Below are 10515 nucleotides of genomic sequence, written 5' to 3'. Positions count from 1 at the left end.
ATGCAAACACCCCATCTGTACTCTCAAACTCTGGTAAACAGCTTAAAAAGTGTACAGGGGTTTAGGTAGCATCAGAGAATAAGATTAAACAGCTCATCCATATCATGCTCAAACGAGCTACCATTAACACACACACACACACATATACACCCACAGTGACAAAAATAATTTAAAAGAGATAATCCAAAACAAGAAAGTGCTGAAAATAGCATGATTAAATTGTTGAATTAAATTCTGCTTAACTGACATGTTCATTATGTTGTTGGTACCAGGAGTTTCCATCCTTGTTTTCTCCTGGGACTTTATTTGGGGGCATACCTTTATTTATGGGTGTCGACCATATTTGAGGAAGTACCGTAAGGGTGTTACTTGTTGAAAATACTATTATGTATGCAAATTGCTCCTGATTGGATTTACAACAAAGGGTGGATAGTGAGCTGTATTCATTTTGAACCAGTTCAGTCAAAGCAGTCGGGAAGTGAAATTTCTGTTTAATTTAATTTATAAAAAATGTACAACTAGATATTAAAGTGTATTGCACAAAACATAAGCAAGATTGTGGAGTAGCATTTTAAACTGAGCACTCAGCGATTGTTCTATTTTGAATGATATATATGTTTAATAACTGCAGATATTAAAGAAAGTCATTTAAGAACACAGCAGGGAATTGTGCCTCCACAAATGAAAGAAAGCACAACGTGCAGTTCTTTCTTTCCTAAGCTCTTTGGTGTTTGTGGTACCAGCAAACTTACATGACATTATCTTGTTCCTGCTTGTCTCCCTGTTAGAAAATAAAATTAGTTTAGGTCCCTGCAAACCCAATTACTGGGAGAAGGTATCCGATGTGTCACCGTATGTGTAAAAAGGTTGGGGCTGCACCATTGATTTAGGTAGGCCTGATTAGATGTTGTTGGAAAAGTAGGTTTAATTTCTCAGCAGCTGGCATCAGAACAGTGGCATAGTTAAACATGAAGGTTAGGTTGATATGAACGTTAGAGGACAAAAACACTGTTAGACAGGTTACACAATGACACAGCTCTGTGGATTCCACAGATGAGTGTCATTCCCATCTGTTAAATTGTCATCAGACTGTTTACTGTAGATAACAATCACACAAATGTGCTTTGCTTCCAATTTTTAAGACATTGAAAGCCTCATAAATTTCAAATGCGAGTTGCTGCAGTAAAAAATGACTTTTTCAACTATAAATCATCCTATTGAACCTGAAGCACATAGTGCTCTCCAGAGAGCCTCTCTTCGTAATGTAATAGCTGATTTGCAAACTCTAGTGGATAAATTACAGCGAGAGCAGGGTCAGCAGATACTTTACTTTGTCGGGCACCTGATATTAACCATATGACATTATAAATCAACATTTTGCTTATCTATCTAAAGGAAGCCCAAGTGAGTGCTTCCCGATAGCTTTCTAAAAACGATTCGAAAGTAAATCAAACAGTATCACAGAATTGTCATTGAGAAAAATGAGCAGTGTTGTTGTTTTGCTAAAATAAATCAACACTTCCTGTGGCCACTTTTCATGGATTTTAATCTCTTTTATTGTGAAGTAGCCACACTCATCTTATATTAGGTTAGTTAGGTTTTAGTTTAGGTTGCAAGTTGGCAATGTTTGTGCACTTTCAAGTGTTATTTGTTACAGGACTAGTTTTACACTGTGTACTGGTCAGATGAACAATCATGGACAAGTGTAATTTTAGTGAACCTTAAACTCCAACACACACAGTAAGCAATGCACTCAATCCCCCTGGGATTAGAAGAGAATGGTTCTGTGTTGACAAACAAACATTAAAAAATACCTAACACTGAGATACAAACATAAAAAGCACCACACAGATAGTACCAGGATATACTTAGAAAGCAATGACTCTCCTCCATGACTTAAAACAAGTCATGGAGAAAAAAAAAACATACATTTTAGAATAAAATAACTATTTAAAAGGCAGACATTCACTTAGCAACTAAAGAGCTAGTCAGCTCAGTCTAAGTCCAATTTAACTCTGCCTTGTTCACTTACAGTAATTTAATTCAGCTCAGCTCCCGCCCCTCCATCAGAGTCAGTCTCTTGTGGTTTCAGGGAACACCCTGTGAACATGTAGGTCAATACAGCTCCTGAATCCATGCATTTTATTTCAGTTTAATAAGGTGTCACTATGGTAAATGAGCGTGGCACAAGCTGGGCAGTGCTTCCCTCAGTCAGCAGGGGATGACTGGTAATCAGAGTTATCTTGCCTTGTCATAAAACATATATGCACTCATAATTTGGAAAAATCCAATAAATGCTGTTAAATAATGTCAGTAACAGAGATGCAGGAGTTCTAGCATCACTTTTTAAACTTGATTATTGGACACACAGTACCTTCATAAAGTTTGACAGGTTTAATCAAAATGAATCTCTCTGTGAGTCATTACTGTTTTATATTCTCATTTTCATCCACATGTGGCAGCAGTGTTAATGCCATTCACCAGGAAAGCACACATTAAGAAGCAAGGTGATTCAAAGAAGAGAATCAATATGCATTTTGTCATTATAGTCTACTTCACCTGACTCTGACCCCATGTGTTGACTGATTTTTTGCCATTGATTTGATCAATGGCAAGACCTTATATAGTACTCTTCTTGTAACTTACAGAACGACAATTACGAGAAAAATTAGACCAAAAAATCCTTTCATTTTAAACCAAAATACCAATAGGCAATTTATAATCAAATCATAATTATACAGTGATTTGATGAAAGGGGGCTTTTCAAATATATGTAAGAAAAATTGGTAGGAAAAAAAAATCTGTTCTGAGCATGCAAGACAGATACAATGGAGCAAATACTCTTTGTGCATTTCAGTTGTGTAGTATAATGATGTATTTCTGAGAAAAATTATAAGACATTTAAATCTATTTTCAAAATCTTGCTTTAAGCTGCTTATTAAAAGCCCCACTCAAAAGGAGGATAATACTCCAGCTGTGTCATTGATGTTTTCATTGAACTGTAATCCTGCCATTCAAATTGCTTTACCCAGAACTATGGTTATGTTTCACATCCCTTTTCGAGAAGTTGCACTATTTCCCATTTTTCACACCTCTGGGCCACAAGCAGAGCTGTGGATCCAGTAGATTCCAGCAGTGTCCTGTCTGCTCCATTCAGCAGTAGAGCCTTTACAATTGGAACACAGCCATGTTGGGCAGCCAGGTGTAAAGGGGTCGTCTTTCCTGAGTTTACAGCATTGACATCTGCATGATGGGATATTAAGTGGAGGACACTTGGGAAACTGATGCTGGTACAGGCCACGTGCAGAGGTGTCCATCCTTCACTATCCTCGGTCACGTTTGGGTCTGCTTTGGCTGCCAGGAGCTTTGCCACCACTTCTGGCTCGCTTTGGTGGCAGGCAAGGTGGAGAGGGGTCCATCCATTCTCGCCTCTAGCATTCACACAACCACCCTGATTCTCTAGCTGGACCACCGTGGCTTCATGACCCTTCAGGGCAGCCAGGTGCATGGGAGTCCAGCCTTGGAGGGTCCTGGAGTCTGGGTTGGAGCCATTTGACAACAGCTGCCTGCATATGCCTGTATGGCCCTTCAGAGCAGCCAGGTGAAGTGGAGTGTATCCTCTGTTGTCTGCACTGTCAGTACTCGCCCCACTCTTCACCAGCTGTCTCACTACTCTGTTATGGCCGTCCTCAGCTGATAGGTGAAGAGCAGTGGAGAGAGAGCAGTCAGTAGCGTTGGGATCTGCTCCCTGAGAGAGGAGGAGCTTGACAATATTCAGATGCCCGTAGGCGGAGGCTAGGTGGAGCGGCGTCCTCCCTTGTGAATCCTCTCTTTCTCCGACTGCTTCCTTTGACAGCCGTGAAAGCAGCAGGCGCACCACTGTTTCATGGCCGTTCTGGCAGGCCAGATGGAGGGGCATCCAACCGGCTTTTTCCCGGGCATCCACCACAGCTCCTTTGTCCAAAAGGAGACGTACAGTTCTGTCATCCCCATTCTGAGCAGCAAAATGTAGCGCTGTCCACTCATCCTCATCTCCCTGGGTGGCGGATGCACCATGTTCCAGCAACAGAGAGATGATGTCGTGAAGGCTGTAGAAAAGATGTTTCACCCTGAGTGTACTGTGTTACTTTTAAAGGAGTATTTTTTAAGAATTTGTCCCAATTTGACCTATTCAGTGATCCAATGGACCTAATAAACCACTTTAGCACAAATAGCACAAATGACTTTTCCCTGTGCCACTCTTAAAACAGTTTGCTAAAATATTTTCATACAGACCTGTGTAGAACAGCAACTATAAGAGGAGTGTAACCTTTGGCAGTCGTACAGTTCACTTCAGCACCCAGACTCAGAACCTGCTTGACACTCTCTGCATCCCCGCTGGCTACCGTGTAGTGAAGGAGGCTCTTTTTCCCTGAAAACTGTGTGTATACGTGTTCTCTTTTCACAGACTGTCTGAAACCACCAAAGTCCTTGTTGGACAACAGAGAGAGAATGCTGTCCGTGGCACGCTGGTCATCTGTGAAATAAAAGCAGGGGGAATTATATGAAAGAAAAAAAAAGATAATCAAAAATGGTGATTATAGTGTCACAGGAACTTTGAGTTGAGTGTCCTCATTTTATTGCGTAGAGCAGTGTGTATGTGTTCATAATGGAAGCTTCTTGGAGCCTGTGGTGCTCAGTCAATATCAGCTGTCTTGAAATGTTTACCGAGTGCATTAGAGTTTGAACATGTGTACCTATACAATTCTATTTTTAATGGGACAGAAATGAAAGGATCAATAAAATAGACTGTGAATCATCTATTCAATAATCTTGTCACCATTTCAGAGAAAAACATCCAAGAGGCTGCACAAATGTTTCTTTTATTCTCTCCACAACGGATGGTTGACTGTGCTTTTCAGTACTAAAGGTAATATTAAAAATGTGACAGCACTGTAAATAGCACTTTTTAAATGTCAGCCCTCCAGGCTTTGCTTTGAACATGATTTTCCATCCTGCACTACCCATGTGTTTACCTGAGGGAAGGTCAGGCATCTGAGGCAAGGAAATCTGAAATGAAAAAGAAAGAAAGAAAATACTTCAAAAGTCATTAGCTGTGACATCAATCATCACAAGTGGCTTATAAGCACATATATCAATCAGTATTGTATAGGAGCATTAGTGTTCAGCAGTACATCCACTGTTCTAAGGTGTGTCTTTTTTCTCTGATTTCTAAGTGGGTTTATTGATGCTTATTTGCAATGGACATCAGAGACAATGCTATTTCCTGAAAATGTAAGTCACGTTAGAATACAGAAATATGTATATTATTTCTGTGTTTTCAGATTTGACTGAGGTATAACTCAGTCAAATAAATAAATTATTTAAAATGCAACAATTTTTTGGGTGGAAAATTTCTCGATCTGGCAACACTGGTGCTTAACTTAAAGCAGCACTGTGTCTAATTACATCCTCACAGAGCCACTAGCATGGATGTAGACACTTTTATAGTGGAAACTGCATCACCTTTTCCCACACTCCTCCTTATAATATTATTAACCTGAGCTGCCCATAATACGTAAGGTGGAGTAGATACAGTATCACTGAAGCAGAGTATCAAACAGAACATACTTTATGAATTGGGGGAACCAGCCAAGAGTAATCTGGTGTCTGCTGCTTGTCATTGTTTTTGTGGCAATGGATTGGTCCTGGAACCTTCAGGACTTCACTCAGAGCCTCGGTTTTCATCGCAGTGTCTGCAAACAAAACAGCAGTCAAGAACTGATCTGAATTTGTCTAAAACAAATGCATTCCCCGACTCAAACTCAACTCAAAAAATCTGGTGAGATTGTCTAATAATTGCATCACTAGAGAGAATGAACAATCATGCAAAAATTTCAGGTAAATTCTTTCTGGTGAAGATCACAAATGGGAAGAGCTGCTGTTCATGAATAAACATCAGACTAATTTGTATTCATTAATATATGACTTCTCAAGCCATAAGTGCTTGTGTAAACAAAGGTGGTGTGTTTGCATTTCACTCAAGCATCACAACATTTTCATTCAGCTGTTGACATAATGATAACATACAAGGACAAACAACATGGCTGCTTTGTTTTGTTGGGTACATTTTTGTTGTACAGAGCTGTTACCTGCAGAACATATGTAGATCAAAAGAGAAACATCTACCTAATTGTGACATTCTCATGTGGGGAAATATAATTAATAGTATTCCTGAATGTCTTTGCAACATTTTAGATTCAAATATTACTTAATGAGGCATTAAAATGACAAAGGCAATTACACACAATGTCAGAGGAATGTGATACAGTACACATCATCGTGCTGTGGATGCAGCCAAGATATGTTGCATGCTATGATTCGCTCCCTTGTATATTTTGTTGCATCTTAAGGGCACACTGGTGATGCAGCAAACAAACCGGTCCAACTAAGCCTTTAAAATTCTGGTATCATGTCAATATTCCAAAATACTGCATAAATATCATTTCTCCAGTTTAGAGAATTTACATTTTTATTCAAATGTTAGTCTTGTAAGCAATTTCTTGTTCATGCTTATGTTTTATAAGAAATAATTTTGTTCTTTTGTTATCTCAATGCATTTGGGCAATTTTTGTTTGTTTTTGTCTTCCGCACCTGAGAATTGTGGCCTCTTCCTGTGATCCTGGTCCCAGCACTGCTGCATGATACTGATCATCTGATCACACTCACGGGGCTTCTGTTCAGGTATCATCTCCAGACAGGGTCTCTTTCCTTGTGATACCTGTAAGAGCACTGTGGTCACACTGCACCCTGGGTCCACAAAACAGATGTTGGACATGAGGTTCAGGAAAGGCCAACACATAGAGAGTAACCACATCAGCAAAGCAGGTTTACTTGTTTCAACACAGTACCAAAAAAAATGTTGTGTACCTAATTTATTCTTTTCTTCTGCTACAAATCATGTGACTGTGTTGCACATCCATTCAACACCCACCATGTTTACCTTGTCAGAAGGATTCTTTGAAAAATTCTGATTTTTACACTTAGTTTTTTGTGTGAATAAACATAAAATAAACAAGATATAATGTTTTCATCTCTGAACTTTACTGTTTCCCTGCTAAGCTAAGCTAACAGTTGGTTGGCTGTTTAATGGACAGACAAGAGAGTAGCACTGATCTCTCTGCAAGAAAGAACATTTCCCAAAATGTCAGACTGCTTCTTTAAAAACGTTTAGCTCATGGTCATGTTTAACTAAATGAAATAAAATATTAGGGCTGAGTTGTGGCTTGGATTTAGATAATTAGTGCTTGACAGGGGCTGAGGTTAACTTCACATAAAACAGTTGAAAAATGAATTTAAAATCGAGGTTGTTGCTCATAGGAAAAGATTTAAACGACTTAATTTGTGTCATGAATTTATATGAAGAATAATGAACAGGATGTTCATGTCTATTATTGTAACTTCTGCACCAATATATCTTAGCATGCTGTTTCAGTGAGGTGCTGTATGGTCACTGGTAAAAATTTCCCAGACATTTTGACTGTTTTTCTCTGCTTGTTTACAACATTTGGGTGAGCTTGGGCTGTTTGTTTAGTTGTAATGTGTTCCACTTTGAAATTCAGTTCTGGAAACAGTAAGATGAAATAGCTTTCACACTTATGCTGTTTAAGTGGTAATGTTGAGTGTTACATGAGTCCTTGCTGCAGTTACATCTATAAATCTATTTGATGTGAAGATGTGATTTCAAACAAATTAATTCCTACCTGCATATGGCTTCTGCTGTGTCAGAATCTCCCACATCACAATTCCAAAGCTGTAGATCAAAGCAGAAAGAGGCACTTCAGTCCTAATTTTCTCACTTTTGCATATCCTGAGTTCAGAGAACTTTGTTCCCCGTTTTATATAAAAGGCACTGAAAAAAGAAGTTGTTTTTCAGTTCCATAATAAGACATAATGCTTTTTAAGATAAAATAAAACCAGTGAATAGGGTAAGAAAAAATGAGTCAGACATGAGTAGAATATATAGAACGTGTCCCTGTGACTCGTAATAGAGTAAAAATATATACAGTGGAGAGCAAGGTTATACTGTGTGAATTGTGGATTGTGCACTGAATCAGAAAAAAAGCAGCGACTCTGATGGTGCAATTTCGAAAATGCCCTTGGCAAGTCACCTGTAAACATCAAAGGTAGTTCCTGGAGGATCAGGGCACTGAGTGAACGTCTCAGGAGGAATGTAACTTATGTTCCCTCTTGCTGTTAGATGCTCCATGAACAACTTCTTGTTCATGCCCTCTTCCCATCGGATTAAACCAAAATCTGAAATCTTAGTAGAAAAATAAGAATTCCACAATAGTACAGAATTACCAAATATTGCTCTACAGAGCTCAGAAATGTCAAGAGATCACTGTAAACATTTACAGTCTCTTTGTGCTGTTTTCACTGACCTTGACATGGAGATGATCATCTACTAGGATGTTGGACGTCTTAAGGTTAAGATGGAGGAGTGGAGGTTTCATACTGTGAAGGAAATTCATGCCCAGTGAGGCTTCATGAATCATCTGGAACTTCTTTGGCCACATCAAAGTGTGACTGGCTAGGAGATTGTTCAGCGATCCATTACTCATGTACTCCATCACCACAGCATTCGCTTCACTGCACAGTCCATAGATAGACATAATGTACTTGAATTTCACTTTGGCTATGTTGGACGCCTCGTCTATTATTCTCCTGTGAAGGACAAAATAATGGTCAGCAAAAGGGCTCTGGGCATTAAATACATATTTTGAACTTTGACCACTAGAAATATTATTTTCTGTGTCGAACTCTCAAAAATTGTGAGAGTAACCACAAGATCTTGGTAAAGTTCAATAGAAACTGTGCCAACAAACTAAGAAATGTGTGCTAGTTTTCATCGTTTAAGTCCCACCTGTAAACGTTGTTTGCACACAAGGTTGTGTCAAAGGTTTTCAGGGCACACTTTTCCCGCCAAAGTTTGAGCTTGACCTGGTATACCTGACCCAATCTGCATTCTGCCACCTTAATCCAGTTAGCCTCAAAGTCGTCCTTCTTGAAGTTCCTGAACTGCCCAGGGGATCCGTCAAAGCAATCCATGAGTACAGAGATCTTCTCTGACACAAGCCCCTACAACACACTCACTCTCTAATCCAACACATAAACAGGGTTTATCCTCTAGATCAACATCGATCAGCAGCACCACAGGAGCTTGTTTGTCACGCAGGGAAAGAGGAACTTGTAGAACATAGATACACATTAAAATCAGTCGCAGCTAGCTGTGTGAAAGGTATGCCGAGTCACATACATACTAGACTACACTACACTGTTGAGCTGTGGGAGGAGCTGACCAGCAGAACTTGTTTGCACTGAAATGTCGCAAAGCCGGTTTTTAGCTGCCAAGACTGCTGACCCAGCTTTCAGACATCCAGACGTAGTGTGTGATTTCTAATCTCTCCCCTCCAATGCCAAGATTGACTCACATCCATCTATCTGAAAGGAGAAGTAAGCAATTCCTCACAAATGTGTGGATTCAGCACCAACAGAGTATCAGTTATGATAGCTGATATGATAGACATGCCAAATGCAATCTGGGTCTGTATATACAGTAAATGAACTGCCTAATGAACCATCCACTTCTATCAAATTGCACTTTAACAAGGCACTTAACCCCCAGCAGCTCCAGTGGAACAGCTCAGTAGTTGGCAGTTTGAGTTTGAGAATATGGCATTTCTTTGTAGCACCAGGGTGTGTGTGTGTGTGTGTGTGTGTGTGTGTGTGTGTGTGTGTGTGTGTGTGGGTGTGTGTGTGGGGGTGTGTGTGGGTGTGTGTGTGGGTGGGTGTGGGTGGGTGTGTGTGTGTGTGGGAGTGTGTGTGTGTGTGTGTGTGTGTGTGTGTGTGTGTGTGTGTGTGGGTGTGTGTGTGTGTGTGTGTGTGTGTGTGTGGGTGTGTGTGTGGGGGTGTGTGTGGGTGTGTGTGTGGGTGGGTGTGGGTGGGTGTGTGTGTGTGTGGGAGTGTGTGTGTGTGTGTGTTATGTAACATAACTTGATTTATGAAAACAAAAACTAACAGAGCTAATTCATATGAAAGACTTGTCTTTTATGTCAGTACACGCAACATATTTTTTATAGCTTTGACTCCCACACTCCAAACTAATAGTTCAACATCTTGGGATGTATGTTTATTCCCATTCTTGCCGAGAGCTACATAGACCACGCAGGACCTCTACCACTCTCATGTCTGTCAGTTAAATATGAAGCTATAGCCGGCGTACAGTTAATTTAATTCAGCATAAAATCTATAAACATGGTGACAGAGCAAGACTGCCTCTGTCCAAGGGCAACAGAGTCCACCCAGAGTAGCAGCACCTATAAGGTTTAGCAGGTTTTAAGGTTAGGGTGATATTAGAAGGGGGGTTACATGAGTCTTCTTGTCACTGTCAGGCAGTCAGCAGAAGACGTTGCCACTACTGGTCAAGAAAACAAGGGAAACGGGCCATCTGTGGCTCGGGAGGTAGTGCACTCT

At 40.1% G+C, this 10515-nt stretch overlaps 1 protein-coding gene across 1 annotated transcript; it reads right to left on the bottom strand.

Moving 5' to 3' along the window:
* Window positions 1–1176: 1176 nt before the first annotated feature.
* Window positions 1177–9266, bottom strand: ankk1 (ankyrin repeat and kinase domain containing 1). Its single transcript, XM_041045491.1, has 9 exons — window positions 8906–9266; window positions 8424–8706; window positions 8151–8302; window positions 7743–7792; window positions 6634–6789; window positions 5611–5735; window positions 5016–5049; window positions 4276–4516; window positions 1177–4088 (listed from the first exon to the last, which is right to left on the bottom strand). The coding sequence occupies exons 1-9, from the start codon at window positions 9088–9090 to the stop codon at window positions 3041–3043; spliced, it is 2274 nt and encodes a 757-aa protein (XP_040901425.1). The 5' UTR covers window positions 9091–9266; the 3' UTR covers window positions 1177–3040.
* Window positions 9267–10515: the final 1249 nt, after the last annotated feature.

This window comes from Toxotes jaculatrix, chromosome 9, assembly GCF_017976425.1.
Source record: "Toxotes jaculatrix isolate fToxJac2 chromosome 9, fToxJac2.pri, whole genome shotgun sequence".
NCBI classification, from domain to species: domain Eukaryota; kingdom Metazoa; phylum Chordata; class Actinopteri; family Toxotidae; genus Toxotes; species Toxotes jaculatrix.
The sequence above is the reverse complement of the archived record's forward strand: the minus strand, read 5'-3'. Positions and strand labels throughout refer to the sequence as shown.

Bases quoted from the DNA above. Each gene is read 5' to 3' on its own strand.
- ankk1 (XM_041045491.1), bottom strand. From the start codon at position 9,090: ATGGATTGCTTTGACGGATCCCCTGGGCAGTTCAGGAACTTCAAGAAG. The intron at 8,303-8,423 runs GTCAGTGAAAAC...TTTTCTACTAAG, and splicing joins ATGATCATCTCCATGTCAAG to ATTTCAGATTTTGGTTTAAT. The intron at 5,736-6,633 runs GTGCGGAAGACA...TTTTGTTTGCAG, and splicing joins GAAGAGGCCACAATTCTCAG to ACACTGCGATGAAAACCGAG.